The sequence below is a fragment of the Bemisia tabaci genome, chromosome 1, assembly GCF_918797505.1.
Source record: "Bemisia tabaci chromosome 1, PGI_BMITA_v3".
Classification (NCBI taxonomy): Eukaryota; Metazoa; Arthropoda; class Insecta; order Hemiptera; family Aleyrodidae; genus Bemisia; species Bemisia tabaci.
The window spans coordinates 45,639,170-45,659,536 of NC_092793.1; the positions used below are offsets into that span (position 1 = coordinate 45,639,170).

Here is a 20,367-nt window from a genome sequence, read left to right on the forward strand (position 1 = left end):
AGCCTAAAAGAAGATGTATTTTCAGAGTGTCAAATATTTCTGAGTCGGGCGATTAACACAATTATGATGATAGCTTGCCGATTTCATTCCCAGAATTCCGATAACCCAGCTTAACCAAATTTTGAACATGCCGCTCAGTGACTGGTGAATGATGACAGTCTGCCTGATGATATTGTTGTGTTTACGATTATGAAATGTGTGACAGACATTTTTCAATTGCTCGAAATTTTTCCTTCCCTTCGTCGTGAAGAAATAGTTTCGTCTTTTTTATCGCTCGTACGTTAATCCGATTTTGTTCTACGGGTATTACGGGTAACATTTCTACAATGCATTCCGGACGCCTATCGTGGTCTTACCTTCTCTAACAGATTCTTAAGTTTCTATCTCCAATGGCTGCTGCTGGCATGCACTCCCTCTTGAGCTTGAATAATCTCTCAAGTTTATCCCACAGTCATTTCTTTCGTAAGTTTTTCTGTATTTGATTGAACTCCATCCGTCTGCCCTACAGTCGGCATAATGGACAAAGAACAGATCATTCTATTTGCTGGAATCACAGGCTGTGCCCTAGCCCTAGCAGCATATGTCATTTGGGGACCCTCGCCGACCAGGAAAAAGAAAGGTGAGAACAACAACTTTATGGCACTGAAAACTCATAATTCACCATCGAGATTTTTCTGATAAACCCCCACTTCATATAAAATCTAACTGAGTTGTAATCCTAAGTATTGAAGTTGCATCATTCATTCCTATTGAACTCAGTATTAAGTCCTTAGCCTTGACCTTTTTTACCTCCTGTTTGAAAGATTTTATTTTTTCTCCCTGTTCCTCCGAGGACTTTTCATCATCATATGCATAATTTACTTCTAAACTATGGTATTTGGTTCATGATAGGGTCTCTTATCATTAATTGATAACAACAGAATCAACTGGGAAAGGTCAAAGTACCTACCTACCAGACAGGAATAGATTGACTCAGACCTAAGAATGCACATGGAAGGAAGTTTTACATTACAGGAAGTTATGGCTTATACTTATCATCATTATCACCGTATCATTAAATTTTCAGAGGTAGGATTGCAACAGGTTACGTTATTGTTCGGATCCATCTGAATACTATCAAAGCCTGTTTTGAATGAAGAATCTGTGCGTAACATACCCGCAGAATTGGTCTACCACTCTTTTTACAGCTGAGAATACTTTTTCAATTCAAAAGACACATGTCTCTTCTGCATCTCTAAAACTTAATCCTAACCTGCTTTTCCTGATGTCAGACTCACAGGTTTAGTCGGCATTTGAATCCTGCGTAAATCCTACAGGTCTACCTTCAACCTTTGCACACCCAGTATGTTTTAACGGTATGATTCTTTGTAGGACCCATCGTTGGACTGCGGAATCTGGGAATGACCTGTTTCCTAAACACAGTGCTCCAGTCACTAGCATCATGCTCATTCTTTGTTGAGTGGTCAGTGTCACTACCTCGAAAAGGAAACCTTACCCAAACCATTGAGAAAATATTAAGGAGTAAGTGTGATCTTCCTTGCTAGTTCCCTCTCATGATGTCTTTAACTATAAATTGCATTACTTTCAGCATAGTTCTGGACATAATCTTCAGATTTTTCCTGACTGACTCTCTGGTAGAACTCATGATGACAGCACCACTGAAGAGCAATGTCTGTGAACTAAGCTATGTATATCTTGGAACAGGTTTCCGAATATTCAAGCAATCCAAAACATAACTATTGTTTTCCTCAATCCAGATGTCTATTTTTGTTGTATTGAATAAGTATATATAAACGGCTTAAGTCCGCAATCACATATCTCCTTTGCGGTTTCTGAAAATCTCCGCCTCTATGTTATTTTTTTAAAGGAGATCAAATTGACATCATTCCTTGAAGTTTTTGCAGAATTTTCTTCGCACAGAGAAGAAATTCACGGCAGTTTTAAAGAATTACCATTGAGTAGTTTTCTGTTTGTAAAATAAAGTATGACAGGAATAAATTCATTCTTATCTTTTTTTTTAGTTCTTCTTCGAAAAAAATTGTGTGAAGATTGTATGCTCTTAAATTCAAACTGACACTAACATTATCTGTTTTCAGTTTTAAATGGAGAGGTAAATGGAGTGGATATTCCATATTCTCCAATTGAAATTGTGTCAGCAATCCGTAAGCATGGCTGGACTATGCCTCACTCTGAACACGATGCTCATGAATTTTTCCATGTTGTCTTAACATCTATTGAAGAAGAAATCACCAAAAACAGTCCTCTGGTAATTCCAAGTTCTTCCAACCTTAGTCATAAAATTTGTCCTCTCCCACTAAAAGAAATATAACTTGATTCCCATTGCAATGCTAGATTAAATTAAAGTGCACACACAAGTACAATTCAGTTTCCAAAATTGGAGGATGGTCTATGGTTCAAATATGTGATGTTTGTGATGTTGTATGATAGGAATAAAATGTTTCAAATTGCTGGATATACCATCATTAATCCTTCCTTTTTATGATAAAGGAGGGGTATCGTTAAGGCCTTTTTTGGCCCCACCTGAAATTCCTCAACTCCGCGATTTTTTGGTCATTGAAGGTCTATATTTTACGGAATGCACAATGGTTTTGTCATTTCTGGTCTATTTCGGGGTCTACCACTGGCCTAAACATGGGTCTGAAGGCCAATTTTGGCGAAAAATGCGGGTTTTTCAGCATTCGACGCGCTGTTTCGTAACGATCCCTTCGGAGGACAAAAAAATCCTTCAAGTATGTTCATTAGGGATGTAAGAGAGTCACTTTGGCCAATTTTCGTCGACGTCAAACTTTGCGCTCATAGTTAAAAAAAACTTTTTAGAATTTTTCTTGTTTTACATCATTATTTAAAATGGATTAAAAAAGGCGACTCATCTTACACCAGAATTAAACTTTTTTGGCAGAAAATGGTCGTGGGTGGTCAAAACCTTCCTCTAAGAACTTTTTCCGATTTAAAGCCCCCCAAAAAGCCGGTGTTGCCATATTTCATTGCCTAAAATCATAGAAAACCGAGTACTTATTTCAGTATTTGGGGGCTATTTCTCGTCGAGCTCATTCAGAAAAATCCAAAAACCTTCATTTTTCATATGTTATGGCCGAATCACCAGTAATTACATACATTTATCTAACTACAGAACCTCCCATCGCGGCACGGCGTTGCCACATCATCGGGGAAAAATCGAGAAAAATCCACGTTTCCCTGGATTTGAGCCATTTTTTCGGATTATGCGGATGGAATAAAGTTGAAAGACTTAAATTGCAGTATTCAGAGATACAAGTGGATCATACCTTGTGCCGGTATTCATTATTTTAATATATTGCGCTTATAGACAACCCATATTCTTACGATTTCTAGGCACGATATTTGCGCAAGAGGATGCGACTTTCAAACATTGGCCGTGATCTGAAGTCCGAAAGAAAGTAAGCCATGTGTCAGAATCGCGAGTCCTCAATGCTGAATTTTTACCCGCTCTGACAACCACCACCATCCCCCCTCCCTCCCCCAGCCCTCTTATCGGCAGCGATTGTTCAGAATTCTGCTTCCCGAAATGATAGGCTGATAATCGGGGTAAGAAAACCGCTTAGAGAAGCACGTTTTGAAGTAAAAAACAGAAGAAAAGGAGCACTAAACTTCAAACTATCCGAAAAAATCTGCGGGATAAGCTGACTGAAACGTGATCACGAGCACACTGAAACCTCAATTTCAGGTGGGAATCAACCGCATCTGATGTAAATATTTACTAGTTGTTAGTGATAAAGTACTTACTGTCATACGAAGATTTGAAGATTCGGTGGATTGGAGATACGCTATAACACCCAGTAATCAGTCTATCTTTAGTCTACCGTAAAGATAACCGTTAATATACATCTACGGTAATCGTCACTCTAAGCATCTCGCAGACTGAAAATCAGCGTATTCGCAATACGCGATATGCGCGACTTTGTATACGTACAATCATATGTCTTCTAAAGGAAATAATATTAAGCATCCTAAATCTCACACATATCGTAATTCATCCTCCATGTGCTTTGTGCCTATACTAAGTATGCAAATTGAGAGAAAAAATCAGGAAGCAGAATTCTGAACAATCGCTGCCGATAAGAGGGCTGGGGGAGGGAGGGGGGATGGTGGTGGTTGTCAGAGCGGGTAAAAATTCAGCATTGAGGACTCGCGATTCTGACACATGGCTTACTTTCTTTCGGACTTCAGATCACGGCCAATGTTTGAAAGTCGCATCCTCTTGCGCAAATATCGTGCCTAGAAATCGTAAGAATATGGGTTGTCTATAAGCGCAATATATTAAAATAATGAATACCGGCACAAGGTATGATCCACTTGTATCTCTGAATACTGCAATTTAAGTCTTTCAACTTTATTCCATCCGCATAATCCGAAAAAATGGCTCAAATCCAGGGAAACGTGGATTTTTCTCGATTTTTCCCCGATGATGTGGCAACGCCGTGCCGCGATGGGAGGTTCTGTAGTTAGATAAATGTATGTAATTACTGGTGATTCGGCCATAACATATGAAAAATGAAGGTTTTTGGATTTTTCTGAATGAGCTCGACGAGAAATAGCCCCCAAATACTGAAATAAGTACTCGGTTTTCTATGATTTTAGGCAATGAAATATGGCAACACCGGCTTTTTTTGGGGGGCTTTAAATCGGAAAAAGTTCTTAGAGGAAGGTTTTGACCACCCACGACCATTTTCTGCCAAAAAAGTTTAATTCTGGTGTAAGATGAGTCGCCTTTTTTAATCCATTTTAAATAATGATGTAAAACAAGAAAAATTCTAAAAAGTTTTTTTTAACTATGAGCGCAAAGTTTGACGTCGACGAAAATTGGCCAAAGTGACTCTCTTACATCCCTAATGAACATACTTGAAGGATTTTTTTGTCCTCCGAAGGGATCGTTACGAAACAGCGCGTCGAATGCTGAAAAACCCGCATTTTTCGCCAAAATTGGCCTTCAGACCCATGTTTAGGCCAGTGGTAGACCCGAAATAGACCGGAAATGACAAAACCATTGTGCATTCCGTAAAATATAGACCTTCAATGACCAAAAAATCGCGGAGTTGAGGAATTTCAGGTGGGGCCAAAAAAGCCCTTAACGATACCCCTCCTTTCGGTATTTTAATTTGCTAGTGAGAAAAAATAATGAAAATGGCACTTATGTTACAAATTTTCTACTTATTATTTAGCTGAAGGAAGTAGGTAAGTGGAAAAGAAGTCAAACAAATGAAATAAATTGGAGTAAAAGTGAGTAAAAGACTCAAAGAAAGGAAGAGAAAAATGATACCATGCACCATGAGAAACGTATCTTCTCATTATAGGAAGACCTATCCTGTACATGGTGTCTTACTCCAGAACAGTAGCTCAGTGTGTGATTTTCAGCGTATCCCTTTTTTCAACATTTGTATCTTTAAGTTTTAATACATGTCCTAAAAACCTTTAAGTATGGCTCAATGCGATAAATGCAAACATTCTCAATTGCAATTTTAAAAGTCCCCAATCATGTTACATTTCCTCCATGGAGAACTGATCAAAATATTTCCCTGCAGTTTCGTTTTACAATGAGCGGAGAAAATTTACAGACAATTTCAACAGAAACAGTTGGTTACATACCTTTCTTTCATAAAATTAAACATGAACAGAGACTCACAGCGGCACAATCTGAGGTACGCATATTTTGACTCAAGCCATTGATGCGATAATTTATTTTCTTTCAGCGACTAATTCGGCTGCATTTCATAAACCATGTAGCTGTTGAGTTTCTCTGTAAGCCACATTTATCCAGACCTTACAGCTGATTTCACGTATTTCCAACTGTGTTTAAATTTGTGTCGTGACATTTTTTAGTTGCAATTGCGTTAAATTTGTAAAGAAAATTAACTGTTTTTTTTCAGAGGAAAAGTTGTCTGCTAGATGTTCTGGAAGAAGAACCCTCATCCACAGAAGAAAAACATCAGGACCATGGAGATACTCCACCAGACACGCAAAACATTTCAATTGTAGAAAACAAGTAAGTCTTTCATTTATCTTGATGTAACTGATTATTTCACCCTCTCATGTGACCATTCCTAAAAAAAGGAACCCTAACATTAAGAATATTTTAATTTTGTCTCCATCGATAAAGCCCCTCTGAGAACCACCTTCCATTTTGCAAAGAATACCTAACATCCCTAATTTTAAATGGCCCCTGCAACTCAGCAGAAAGTAATATGTAGGTAGCCCGTTTCCTAACATAAAACACTAAATGGTGTGGTCCCACCACCATTTCACCACCTTGCTTAACATAAAACTAAATAAAATATTTATGAGGAGACCTACTAGAAGAAAGAAAAAGCAGTGGATGCAGTGAAATTATGCAAAGTGCAGGTCTTTTTTCACAATAATTGTCAGTCATAATTATGTTTTTATCTTTAAAATTCAAAATTTTCAGTAATTTTATTAATGTTTCATTGTTTTTCCCAAACGAGTAGACAAGGACTTTTATGCCATTTTCACTTTACCATCTATACTATAAGCTCCAAGACCTCCTAATTTTGCGAAACTGGTGACGCTTATTTCCAGCGTTCTACCGGGCCGATTTTCATGATTTTTGCGGCTATCGACGGGCAATTGTCTCTAGATAAGCCAACTCTTTTCAAATTTTCAAAATATGGCCCAGGTTTTTTTATATTACTTGGTAAAGTTGCGAATTCTCCCATTTAAACAATGTAAATTTATACTTTTTGTCATAGTTTGTTTGAGCGTTCTGCCGGGCCGATTTCCATGATTTTTGCGTAAATCGACAGGTAATAGGCCCTAGATGAGCCCGCTGTAATCAGATATTGGAAAAAGGACCAAGGTTTTTTTAAAATCACGTTATAAAAGTGAGTGAGTTTACAGAATGCTCCGGTACTGCTACCGCTATGCGCGGGAGGATGCGCAGTGGTCGAGGAGGTTGCACAGTAGCTGTGTAGCCTGCACATCAGCTCTACACTTATCTACACAAGATTCGCACATGCGACCTCACGGCGAGCGGTGGCCGATTCGTCTAAGACGTCGAATTCGTCCACTTTGAACTCGGTGTGGGTTCGATCCCTGATCCATGAGATCTCAATTATTACTTGACTATCATTGCTCATTGTTTTACTGCAATATTTCATCAATCAGTCATTCCAAAACGCGTCCTTTTAATTATGAAGTAATTTTAAGTTTTTTTTAAATTTTTCTCCTGAAGTAATTTTAAGTAAAGTTTAAAATTAAAGTATACCTCATATCGTAATTTTTTAAGGGAAAAATAAAACTAACACTGATAGGAGGGTAAAAAAAGGGCTGCGGAGCGGCCCATTGATGGCGCGGAGCGCCTTCAGGGGGTTGGGCCGCAGCCCCCTAGTGAACTCATGCGATGATTTACTGTTAAATGATTTAGAGCCTTTACCAGGGGTGCAGATTTTTCTAGGCCTCCGCAATTTTTTACAACAGGCAAGGTATTTCTCAAAAAGGTTAGCACGGTGTGCTGATCAAAATTTTTGAAACGCGCAAGGTTTTCGCTGACAACCTCCCCCCCCCCCCCAAAAAAAAATAAAAACCCCCAGCCTCCACAATTTTTAGGACATATTAGCAATTTGGTCGCAAAGAAAAATTTGCAGCCTTGGCCTATAATAGTATGTGTAGAACATGCTTTCATTGAAAACTGTCCAATCAAAAAGGGTTTGAAATTGTACTCATGAGAAGTGTTCACTGTTCTGTCTCATTTTGTTTCATTATTTTTTGGTGAATTTGAAACTTCCATGTGATCAATACCCCTTTATTTGTTCAAAATGGCTGTTGTGTGACATCATTTTGGCTGTCTTATTTTTAGTTTATGAATCTACGAATGGCTAATTGTTGATTTATTTCCAGGATAATTGTCTCAAATGGTGACATTGCCCCGACAAGGAGTTTTGCGTGTATCAACAAAACATCTCTGAGCTTGGTGGACAAGTCTAAACCTTCTCCATTCAAAGGGTTTCTCACCAGTCAATTAAAATGCACCGGATGTGGATTTGTGGTTAGAATCATTCCAGCATCTACTAATTTTCATGCGTTTTTTCTTGCGTTTCAGGCATCAGGCATAAAAAATTGAATGTTATTTGAATCTTGAAGTTTTGTCATCAACAACACTGCCAAAATTAAAATTAAAAAAAGTAGTACCCCAACATTTTAGGTTGCTATTTTAATCGCCAAGCTGTGCCGTTTGTATTTATGCAAGCATCAATCTGATAAGTAGTGGCGCTATGAGAGTGGTTTTTTTCCTGCAGACAATCGCTAGTGACCACAGTGGCCTGACAAGACTAAGCACTGCAAGCCATATGGATACCAACAGGACCATTCACATCAACAGGAAAAATGAATTAAATCAAAATTTACTATGTAGCGCATAAACCCTATGCACATAGCTCCCTCCTACTCAAGTAATTTTCGTATAGTTCCATATAGCAAAAAGACTTTTATTTGTCTGAGTTAATCTGTGAAATATGACGATGTACATTGATCTGTTTTATGGATCCAGCCCAATGTTTTCTGATTTAAACTTCAGTTGTTGACGTTTTTCGTTTGTTTCTTGCTTCTCAGTCTCCATTAAGGTACGATCCATTTGACAGCATTTCACTTCATCTTCCCTCAGCTTCATCAGTTCTTACACACTATTCCTTAACACAACTCTTGGACAAGTTCGTTGAAACAGAGCAAGTTGAAGGTGTGGAGTGTGAAGGTTGCAACAAAAACCGTGCCGAAACGACTCCAGTCATCTCCACAGAGGCTCTGAAAACGCTTCGTTTTGGCAAAGTAAGTCCTCTATCAGCGTATGGTTTCATGTGTTGAATCAGAGCCTGATAAATTGGAAATCATTGAGCAAAGGGGATCTGTCTATGTACTCGGGAAGTTTCGAAAAATAGAGTCCACCAGGTATAATGCCATCATGAAAAAGCAATTTTTTAAATGAAAAATTCCTTTGTAAATGGATTATTTTCACTTAATGACAGCAAAGTAAGTGACAGCTCTTTTTGATCAAGAGATTTAACAAGCGATTAAGTTTGAAGTCCCTAATTTTGATGACAAATTTGGGAGATCTTGAATCCTCTACATCAAGTGCTCATTTTGTTTTTGTAAAATTCTCAATTCTTTTGAACTTCACTTTATTTTGATCATGTCTTAAAATTCCCAATTTTTTCAGCCAGCCAGTATATTTTTATTGGGTGTCCTGAAATGCAATTTCACGGTTTCATTGAGCCTAATCTGCTATAATTGCTATAATTAGACAAATTGGACTACATTTTGCAATGAGGAACTTAAATTTCTGGCTCACATATAAAAACGCCCATCTGCATAGGAAAACAAATGGCACATACGTCGTTCTCAAAGTGAGCCAGAAATTGTAGCTCTTAATTGCAAAATGTAGTCCAATTTTACCAGAATCAGCCCAACTAGTGGCCTAATTGTCTCTCATGTTTTATTTTTTCAGTTGAGAATAAACTACTTACTGTGTTCAAACTTTCAGTGACTTACAGTTAATTGTGAAAATTATACTCACAAAATTTCAAGTTTCAGTATCCCTTAGTTTTAGCTTTAAAAGATGAAACATCAGAGAATATTAGACAATGTTGTATTTTGTTGTTGTTGTTGTTGTTGTTAAATCCATCCAATTCACGCTGATTCTCAGAGCTCATCATTACCTAATAATTACTTTTAAAACTGTTGGAAGTATCCGCAAAGATGACTTCTCGCTGTATTTAAATAATTAATTGTTTATTTTTTTTTCCAGTTACCAAAGTGTCTATGCTTTCACATTTCAAGACTAACTATGCAATCAAATGGCACAACATACAAAAGGCAGGATACTGTGGAATTCTCAGAATATCTCACTATGGACCCGTATACTCACAATACTTTAATCAAGAAAAACATTAGCGTAAGTCTCAACTGAATCTTTTGCTCCTTTGTTTTACCATGGTCTGAACATTTCCCGGAGCAAATTATTTTAAAATGATGCAATTTTTATGGAGGCAGGTTGTGAAAACATCAGCTGTGACTTTATTATATATTTTGCATTTAACAAATGGTCGTTGGTTCTAAGGATACAAAGAGTTTGGTAGGTATGGAGAATTAAAATGAAGGAAACGCAAAAATTGGACAATAATTTTTGAGATCTAAGTGCGCAGAAAGCGCTGAGTGGACTTCATTTTCTCCCTACATTTCTTTAGGAGCAGTTAGCGGCCCAGCTGTTGTTTGATGTGGGTGGTGTGGGGGAGGAAAAGTGGAATCTTCTCTCATCTGCCCACAGTGCACTGATTTCAATGATTCTATAGCTCTTTACAACTCCTTTGTTTTCCTAGAACCAATGACCACTCATTAAATGCAAAATAATACCATCACTTTACAAATTCAGGGTTGGTTCAGATCAAAAATTGCTTTTCTTTTGCTTTATTTCATCTTAAAGTAATTTCATTCTTTCAAAATCTGAAAATATGCACGGAAGAGTCTAAAAACCTAACCTTGGACTCCTTTCCTCTAAAATCTTTAAGTAAGCCATTTTGGATGTTCTCCAGTGAAAAGTGGACTTCAATATCTTTTTTCTGTTAGGAGATATTGAGGCAAAAAGGTTCAGACCTTGATCTCCCCCTGCCAGTCAAGAAATTAGGGAAAAGAAGGGCTCCAGTATGCGTTATCAATTGATTTTTAAGGTAATTTAGAAAGGAAATAAGACGTGGGGGAGGGGGTGTTTTTGTATCAAGCTACTCGTCTCTAAAACAAATACTTGGTCTTCCTTTTTTTTTCTATCATTAAAATTACATGGGTTGCCTACGTACTAACTGGTAGTTAAGTTATTGAGCTTCCTAACTATCTACACAGAGACATAGACTCATTTTACAAGGATAACATATATAAATTGTTCTTGTCACCCTTTGAAGCGTGGTCTCACGTGTTAAGCTCTGCCAAAATTATTTTAATTTTCATTTCAGCAAAAATTGTGGCATTTGCTGTAATCTTTTGTATATTTGTATTGAAAACAACATTTTATTTTTTCTCTTTTCATTTCAGAATAACAAAATTTCCAAAGAAACCAATGAATCAAATGGAAGTATCAGGCCTGAAGACATGTAAGTTTTTACCCCCTATCGCCATTTAAAATTTTTCTCCTCTTACTTGTCCTTGGAAAAAATAACCTTAATGGAATCCACAAAAAACCCCGCACCAAAAACAAAGACATTCAGCGCTAAATTAATCACATCATTTTTTGCTATGATATTCTTTGTGATCTCTTAGACACGATAAGCTTTAAAAATTAAATTCTCTCTGGGTGAAAATTGCAAAAAACAGGAGTGAAAAGTGACATTTTCAGCCTTTTTTCTGACAAAATTGTTACCACATCCGATTTGTGATTGCCTAGAGCTTTTGTTTCCTTACTGGCTGGAAACATAAGACTGACTAGAAGGATTAAATTCCCTTGAATGGTAACAGCATGTGGTGCAGCATCCAGACACACCTAGTAACAGTCCCATACCTCTCTAAGAAATCTTTTGTAAAAATGCCAAATAATTTTCTTTTCAGCACCCTGAAGAACAAGTTGCAAGCAATTTGGCTCACTTTTGTAGCAATGGAGAGCATAAGATTACATTCTACAACTAATTTTACATTTAAAATCCCCACACATGGCAGATTAAAATTTGGAATAGCTCTCTCTCCCACCTAAATCTTGTTAAAAGTTTAATATAAGTTTTTAGCAGAAAAATGTATGAACTTATCAGTTTCTTCCTTATGGTTTTATTCCAGCCCTGAATGCAAAAATCACCTTTATCGATTGAAAGCTGTGATAGTACACTGTGGAAGCAGCGAATGGGGTGGCCATTTCATCACGTATCGCCACGGATATCTACGATCTCAAACTAGACACAGGTGCAAAGATTCCCGAAACAATCCCAGGTACTCTCTTCCTGGCCTCCTTCATTCCTGCCCATTACCACCCCTCCTCTTTCTTCTCTTTCACTTTGTCTGCGTTCAGTTTGTAGAAGTGTCTTTAGTAATTGCGTAGAAGCAGCTTTTTTCCTTTCCCAGAGATTATACTTTTAATATTCTGGTCATCTTCTATTTTGCTTTGTTTCCACTTTGTCCATGGGAAGAACTGTTATTAAAGGTGCTAATAACTGGAACTGGGAAGAAACACAAGGACTCATCAGCTAAAATTTTGGATAATGCCATTGTTATGATTAAAAAAGGAACCAATACAACCGTAAGATGAATTCTTTCAAATTTTCTCTTAATTTGATCAGTAAGGCTTACCAGCCCTATCATAGCCCAAAACTGTCAAGCCGAACAATATGACAAAAGCAACATTCATTCCAGAGGAAGTTTGACATTAATGAGGCTGTATCATTCCGCGACTTCTCAACTGCTTTGACCGATTTGGTCAATTCAAAACTGCTCTTATAAGAGTGTTTATAAATTACGTAACGCACTGAGGTATCAGCCAGTATTAAGACAGGAGAGGCTTCAGAGCCAGCCTTCACATTACCCTCTCCATTGGTAAAAAATACATTTAGAATTCAAAATGTATCATCCTCATTTTTCTGACTTTATTAGTCTCACTATTGTTTTAAATACTTCAAATTTTATCGAGGTACAAATTTAACAGTTTCCCACAGTTTTAGAGATCTGAAGAGGGGGGGGGGTCTATCAAGCATTGCATTGTAATTATTGAGCGTGATTCGGGGTTGCGTTATGAAGTGTTACAAGGGGAGAGCCCCGCGATCAATAATACCAAAAAAATGATTCCGTAATTTATGAAAACTCCCTAAAACAAGTTTCAATCCAGATTGCGCAAGTTGAACACATAGCTTAGGATATTTGACGTTTCATAATGCACTCCGACACTAACATTTTTTGTCATTTACTTTGATTTAGGTGGTTCTATACTTCTGATGAAGAAGTGCGCCAGACATCTTTGGCAGAAGTTTTATCCTCGTTGCCGTACATGCTTTTTTATGAAAAATGCGAAACGCCCGGTCCAGAAGATTAATCTGAAAGGTATTGCTGATCATAGTGTTTTAAAACTCATTACAGAGCTTCTTTTGATAATTCTAGAAAAGTCAGTCACCCCTGTGCTTGTATCATTTCACCATACGCTGAGGCCATCCCAGTAGCAACTAACTCTTTTTTTAAAGAGTGTGTCTTTATGTGACTTTTTTGCATGAGAAGTTTCTATAAAGGACTACCCTAATGAAGCAGCAATTAATTGTAACGTAGTAAAAAATCCATTATTGCAACCGACAGATGAAGTAGCAATGCTTTGGAGCCCTCAGTCTTGCTTGGTTTTCAATATTGCTTAATTCCTTCCTGATCATACAGTATTGGTATGTTGTTTCCAAGTTTAACCATTTATAGTTACCTATTTTCTCACTGATTGGTGTGGATACATTTTGCATAATTTTGTCTCCTTTTTCATGGCCAACTTTTTCTTTTTTCCAGATTACCAGCGGATTTTTCTTTTCCTTGCCAATCAGAACATTTCACAGCTACCTAGTCATTATCATAATTTATTCTGAGCCTCATTTCTGAGGTTTTTACTAATAAAAGGTTAAGAAAAAAAGACTTGAGTAGATTATAGTGGTTTTTGTTGTATATTTTGATGTGTCTGTACTCATTGTGATGTACCAAGAGCATTGGTAATTTCTTGTCTGTAATCTTATTTGTTCTTTTTTACAAAAATATTTGTACTTTTTTAACTTCCGCATTTTTATGGTTCTGAGGTTCTCTAGTTGTACTTTAAGTTACTCTTGTCAGTGCTCAGATCATTTTATGAGTAAAATTTCAAAATCTTTTGGTGATCATGTCATGAAGAACAGACTTATTTCATTGAGTTCAGTTGCAACTCATCAGCTGACAACTTCGTGAGAAATATTCTTCAATTTAGTTGAAGACATCAAACTAAAAATCGAATCAGATGGTGCAAAAACTAATGTCAATTTTTCCAGTTTTGAATTTGATTGCGTTAACAGCACTTTTCAAGGGTGGATACAGTCCTAAAAGTTCTGTAAAGACTGGTGTAATAAGAAGTCTTGAAGTTGCCTTAATGGCAAAACGAGTCTTAACACCACTGCCATGATTGTATGTAACCTTGCGAAGTACATATTATCAACCCCTCTTAAACTGAAATCTTGAATATCTATCTGAAATAATAGACATTTTGTTCATACTCAAAAATTTCCTTACATAAATGCGTGAATCCCTTTTGCAGTAAATTATCTTGAGATTAGTTTACAATATTTTGTTTGTTGGGGAGTCGGTAAAAAAGAGTTAATCAGTATTGAAGAAATTGGCTTGACAAATTCATCATTAAGAAAGCTATAGTTAGAGATTTGAGCTTCTGAGGCAAGAGTTCTCATCATTAATGTAGAATGTGATTGTATTTATGCTTTCAGAATCGAATAATGTCCAAGCTTAATCAAGTAATTTGCCACTTCAGCTTCTTCACTACTTTAAGTAAATCCACCGACTTGAGAGTTTAGTTTAGATCTGATTTTTATAGAAAGAAGCTACATAGCAGCAGGTATTGGAGTTAGGCACTCAAGCTGTCTTTGACAAAATTCTATTTGATTTTACTGTTCCTCCCTCCTCACCTTTATGTTGTCCCTCCAAAACTGTTTCATCTTGCTTTGCCAAAGAAACAGGTCTACTCGGAAATACTGTCTAAAACTGAACTTTCCTTTTCAATGCATGAATATTGAATATGTATCTTGAAGTAAATTGAAATTTTGTATTGGATAATTCAATTAAATGACAAGCTACACCAGTATGAAGTGCTCTACTTCTTTTTCAAGTACCTTCATTTTTTCTGCCTTGGAAAATGCAATCTCTTATGGCTCCAAAAAGAGACAGTGACCAAAATCTACACATGCCATAAAAAAGTTGCCTGTAACTTAGATTTTTCTTGAAGAATGATAAAATTAATGGCTTTTATGAGTGAGGAAGTGTGCAACCTTTCACTGAATATTGATTTGTGATGCTGTCTAAGCAACACCAAAAAACCATCTTCGTTATGGGTGCAATATGCTGTCTTTACTGAGACCTCGATCACGAGAAATTAGAAAAATGTCCTGTTATTTCCTCTGAATCACAGAATTTGTATTTTGTTCGAGGTACTTACAGCAATTTCTCAAATCCTGGTGTTAAAAGAATACTTTACTTTGAGGACCCAGTAACCTATTAAAACCTTTGTGCTTTCCTTCCGATAGAATAGTATGTTAAGAGGTCACAGCACACAAAATCAGTTTTGAAATTTTTTTCTTATACCAATTAGAAGTTTTCTTTAAAAAAAAAAAAAAAAAATAATAAATAAAAAATAACTTTCTTACTAATGGTTACTTTGTAAGAAAAAACTGTTCGTGAAAAAATGAAAGATAAAATTGGTAAGATGAAAAATCCAGCACAAAATAAGGTTTTTATTGTAGTATTTTAACATTCAGTCAACACATAAACAACTGGGACTTTATAATATCTCATCAATGGACTTGTTATTTCTCAGATAGGTAGTCTTCTTTGTCGTAGAGTTAATCTGTGCGCGGCGGAAGCATGCTGGACCCATAACCTGTCATAGAGTTAATTTGTGCACAGCAGAGGAAAACAAGAAAAGAGAAGATGAGCTTTAGTGGGCGACATGGCTTAAGCCTTTTTCTTTTAATATATAATATAACAAAAAACCTCAAAAAAAAAAAAAAAAAAAAGATAGAGGACAGCAGAGAGGAACAGATACGCACGCATACTAATATGCAATGCAAGGTTGACTTGTTTGCAGCATTAACATTAAATTGAAAATATTATTAGGGGTGGAACACCGACATTCTTGATAAAAACAAAAATTTCCAATCATTTGTTCAGTTCTTCACTAAGAATAAAAACAGCGACTGAAAATACATCACCTGATGTGATACTTTAGAGACGTTTTCTGAGGTGCAATCCTGCAAGTTGAAATACAGTGGAGACACCGCATCTCTTTAAAACTGCACCTAAATTTTTGAATCATTATCAAACGACCTTGATCGATGAATACAATTTTTGAACAAGGGATCTATCAATCAAAATCATTCAATGACAACTCATTGATCAACCCGCAGGTGAGATTTTGAGGGAATTATAAAATATCATTCAAGATTTGATGAACTATTTTTGACTTGCCTCTAGGTTTGCGATTTCCAAGACTTGCAGAAAAGTAAAAATTATTCCGGATCTATATCAAAATCATTAATCAGTCTTGAAGTCTCAATCATTCATTAGGTACTTGTTAACTTGGTGAAATGAGCAACTTTCAAGAGATATTTACCGACAAATTCGTTGGTTCACTTCTTAACCCTTGTGATGACAATTTAAAGGAAGAATTTTAATCTTGCTAAATCGGTTAACTCTCAGATTTTTTGACCTTGATAAAACCAGCAACATTGGAGAAATACTTGGCCGAAGATTCATTGGTTCGTTTTTCAGCTGCTTGCGGGTTCACAATTTCCAGGCCTTGCAGAGGAGTGAATGCAACACTGGACGCAGTACCCGATATTTGTCTTTTTACAGTTGTGCTGCCACCATAAACTTGCTGCTTTTGCATATGCTTCTGTAGCGTCTTGGAAACTCGCACCTTGGTTTTCTCATCAACTTGCGCAGCTCTAATGCGTCCTGTTCCAGTCTTGCCAATTGTTCCACGGGAGTAGCCAAGATCATCTTGGTATGCATCATCATCGATTTCTGCAAAATTTAGCCTGTTTGCTTGTTTCCGCAGCTCTGTCATTGCATACCTTTCTTTGTTTTTGCGGACCCTTTTCCCTCCTCGCTTCTTGCGGCTTGGGTCGATTGGTTTTGGGAGTGGCTTTACAAATTTCACCGGGGGTGGTTCTGTCAGCTTATCAAATTTCTTCTCGATTTCCTCTCGTAACATGCGTCCAATATTACCATCAGGTGCTTCATGACAGGCATCGACACGGGCTGCCAGCGTGCTTTTGGCAGCAATAATTCTGGCTGCTTTCTTCCGCAATTCTGCAGGAAGACTCTCCACAAAATCAGAATAAAAAATGAAACCAGTATTAGGCAATATTGAGGCTTGGGCGAACCCTGCCAAAGTCTTTTTCTGGCTACCAAGGAGCTGGACATTACATGCAGGCATTTTTGATAAACTAGTTAGCCCGCCGGCAACTCCCATTAACTTGGCTGCAGTTGATGCTCCAACTATTGCAGACAAGTTTGGTGCTATGAACGTCATACGACTCTCTACATATTCATATATTTGTTGCTTACACCTATTGAGTTCAGCTGCCATATCACATGCCTCGAATACATCATGCAGTTCTTGATCCGTAAGAGGCTGTCCTTGAGCTGTGGATGCAGTAATAGACACAACCATGATTATTGCTGGAGTCAGGAACTGCTGAAGTTTTTCGTTGTTTTTTGCTTGATCAAGATCATTGCCAAGTTCTCTCACTGTCATCATGTACTCCAGAGGGCTTGCAACCAGGGATTCTAGCTCAGGAAAACGCTTTGAATACTTTTCTCTAGTAAATCGATGGATCACCACTGAAATTAAAATCACACAATTGATTAGTGTGTCAGCTCTAATAAATGCTTTCAACGATGAAAAAAAAAGGAGAGAAAGATAGGATGACAAAAGAAGATTCTGGGAAAGGAAAGAAATAGAGAATAAGTGATTTGAAACGTTTTAGGAAAAAAAAACTGAAAATTCAGAACTTAGATTGATAATCAACTCAAATAGAATCCATGATTATAAAGATTTCACTTTGCTTGCTGGAAGGATAAGAGGGAATTATTAAGAAGAACAACGCTCATATCTAAAAAGAGCTCATAATTTGACCTATTGTAGATGCGTAAAGCTTCCTTTAAACAAGCTCTTTGAATTAACACATTTTTTTGCCAGTCCCTGGAAACTCGCCAAGTGGAAGCCAAGTGTTTAAAATTTCTAAAAAATCTGTTTGAAATATTTGCAAGAAACTTCAATTTGACAGAGAAAAATGCTTACCTATTTCATTATCTATTTCAACAGCTAGGTTGTTTGCTTCAACTATGAGCTGGTATTCTGAGTCTGCTTCAACAGGCCCCACAATATCGATACTATGTGGCATGGATTGGTACTTTTCAATCTCCCCCATGACATACTTCAACCGATCTGATGAGCTTAAGGTCGCTAGCTGATGAATGGAAACAGCTTTGATATCTGAAAGAAGAAATGTGACATATCACATAGAATTTCATATGAGAAAAATATTCTGTAAAGATCATGACATTTGGGTCAGACTGCTGCCACAGAATGTTTTTCCTATCTTTTGCAGTGGACCCTCCATTTTTGGTTCTGCGTATAGCCACCATTTCAATTTATTGGAGATTTTAGCCAATACAAGAGTTAACTTGGAAAAACAAAAATTTTGATCTACAGATTTATCATCCCACTGAAACTATCTTGTGCGCACATTAGATGAGTACCTCCTGATGAAATGAAGTGCTGAACATTTGGAAGTTCAAGGTATTGAAATACTCATTTGCAATGTCCCCCAATGAAGTTAACAAAACACTGTGTATAACAACAGGAACCATATTATTAGCAGCTTTTTCTAGATTACTTATGGAATCTGCTGAAATATTTGGAAATGCATTTTACGCTTTACTCACAAGCAGGTGTTGTTTCTAAGTTCTCTACATACGAGAATTTTTAGTTTCTGATCATCCAGAGAACGATATATTGAGAAATCGGGCCCACAATAAAAATTCCACAAAAGTACGCCAAGAAGGATGAATGAGGAGATTTGGGACAAGAGGAATGGTGAGTGGGACCACGATGAATACATACCATCTTCAATAGGTTTAATATTTGGTTTGATATCTGGTTTGATATCAATATCTTCTACCATGAACTCATCTACTTGCTCATCTCCATCTTCCAAATCAGCCAGAAGTTCATCAGCCAATGACATGATGGACCCTTAAATTGTTTCCTGTAAAATAATCAAATCTTATTGAGGAACTTAGATCCACAGAAGATTGAGGATAGTTTAAAATCTTAGATTTTATAAATCTTTTCAGAAAAAAATTATTTCCGATTTTACTAAACAATGCTTAACCTTCCACAATCATTTAAATTATGATTCCTTTCTATGTGCTAATGATGGAATTTAAGGTTTACCTAGTATCAAAGCCCAAGTCTAGAATATTAACTGTTCGGGAACATAACTTAGAGCCGACACCAATAAGTTTAAGCACTTATGGAGCGCAACAGAACTTATGCTGCTTTTGATTTAGCATTGATAGTAAATACAAGAAAGAGGCAAGATGACAGATCTCCTGTTTCTCTCAAACAGTGCATTAACCTACTTGGCATAAACTCGATAATTCATGCAACCTTCTGAAAGTCACAAAAAGTTTACTGGCGCTAATACGTGAGGGTTAGCAATATCTAAAGAGGGTCATTTTTATTGCTTGTGGCCGAGAGTTCCAAGCCAGTTCTCTAATTAGGTGAAAATGGCAAAATATTCCCGAACAGGTATTGTTCTTACAAAACCATATTTGTCTCTCAGAAAGAAGAAGATTCAAATGCAGGAATCCTGTACTATCTAAAATTCAGGTTCTAATAATATTCTGCTAATTGAAGACCTAAATGACTAATAAAACTATGACTAAATAAATAAAAACTTGTTCTTAGATTGCAACGTTGCAAGTCTCCGCTCATGCTTCATTTTTGATAAGGAAACCGATGGGCAGTTTGTAAAAAAATTTCGATGAATTTTCTTCATTCATGCTGGGAAAAAATCACTCAAATAATAGTGAAAAGTTGATTGATTTTCCTTAGAAGTAAAGAAACAAAATCTGAGATTTTTAAACGTTGCGATCGAGGCTCTTATTTAGCCATTGAAATTGATTTTGGAGACTCTGCACTACTCTGCAACGAATTTCTAGAAAGTCTATTTACCTTGCTTAGTGTGAGGACTTGTGGAGAGATATAAGAAAGGACTGTTTGGGGAGTCCGTTCAGACCAGAGGTTCAGTAGACTGCGCTATGTGTTTCGTTGGTTCTGGTGCAACTCACAACCAGCTTTGAGTTATAGCTGTGATTTTGACTGGCTTACTGTGCATCAATCTACGATCTGTAACACGAGCACAAAACAATGAAAGGGCAGGAAATCTTCTGCCTGACATACATCCACCTTGCCGATTTTATTCTCACAGTTTCAGTTGATAGTTGAACGAATTGCAACGCACAGGAACCTAACCTCAAATAATGGTTGTTGTTTTTGTTTTGATAAGACACTGCTCTCTTCAGGAATTTTAGAGAAACAGAGAA

General features: G+C 36.9%; 2 protein-coding genes across 3 annotated transcripts; one reads left to right on the top strand and one right to left on the bottom strand.

Moving 5' to 3' along the window:
* Nucleotides 1-175: 175 nt before the first annotated feature.
* On the top strand, nucleotides 176-14,836 carry Usp30 (ubiquitin specific protease 30). Of its 2 annotated transcripts, none has more exons than XM_019054057.2 (11): nucleotides 176-619; nucleotides 1,372-1,521; nucleotides 2,097-2,266; nucleotides 5,925-6,040; nucleotides 7,909-8,056; nucleotides 8,620-8,832; nucleotides 9,809-9,955; nucleotides 11,086-11,144; nucleotides 11,818-11,940; nucleotides 12,946-13,068; nucleotides 13,510-14,836. In XM_019054057.2, exons 1-10 carry the CDS (start codon nucleotides 517-519, stop codon nucleotides 13,058-13,060), a joined length of 1,344 nt encoding a protein of 447 aa, XP_018909602.1. In that variant the 5' UTR covers nucleotides 176-516; the 3' UTR covers nucleotides 13,061-13,068; nucleotides 13,510-14,836. The 2 variants fall into 2 exon arrangements, with proteins under 2 accessions (XP_018909602.1, XP_018909601.1); XM_019054056.2 differs by having other exon boundaries at nucleotides 177-619; nucleotides 11,818-11,967.
* A 626-nt stretch (nucleotides 14,837-15,462) lies between these two features.
* On the bottom strand, nucleotides 15,463-20,313 carry Prp31 (pre-mRNA processing factor 31). Its single transcript, XM_019054054.2, has 4 exons — nucleotides 19,997-20,313; nucleotides 18,881-19,025; nucleotides 18,056-18,250; nucleotides 15,463-17,595 (listed from the first exon to the last, which is right to left on the bottom strand). The coding sequence occupies exons 2-4, from the start codon at nucleotides 19,002-19,004 to the stop codon at nucleotides 16,436-16,438; spliced, it is 1,479 nt and encodes a 492-aa protein (XP_018909599.1). The 5' UTR covers nucleotides 19,005-19,025; nucleotides 19,997-20,313; the 3' UTR covers nucleotides 15,463-16,435.
* Nucleotides 20,314-20,367: the final 54 nt, after the last annotated feature.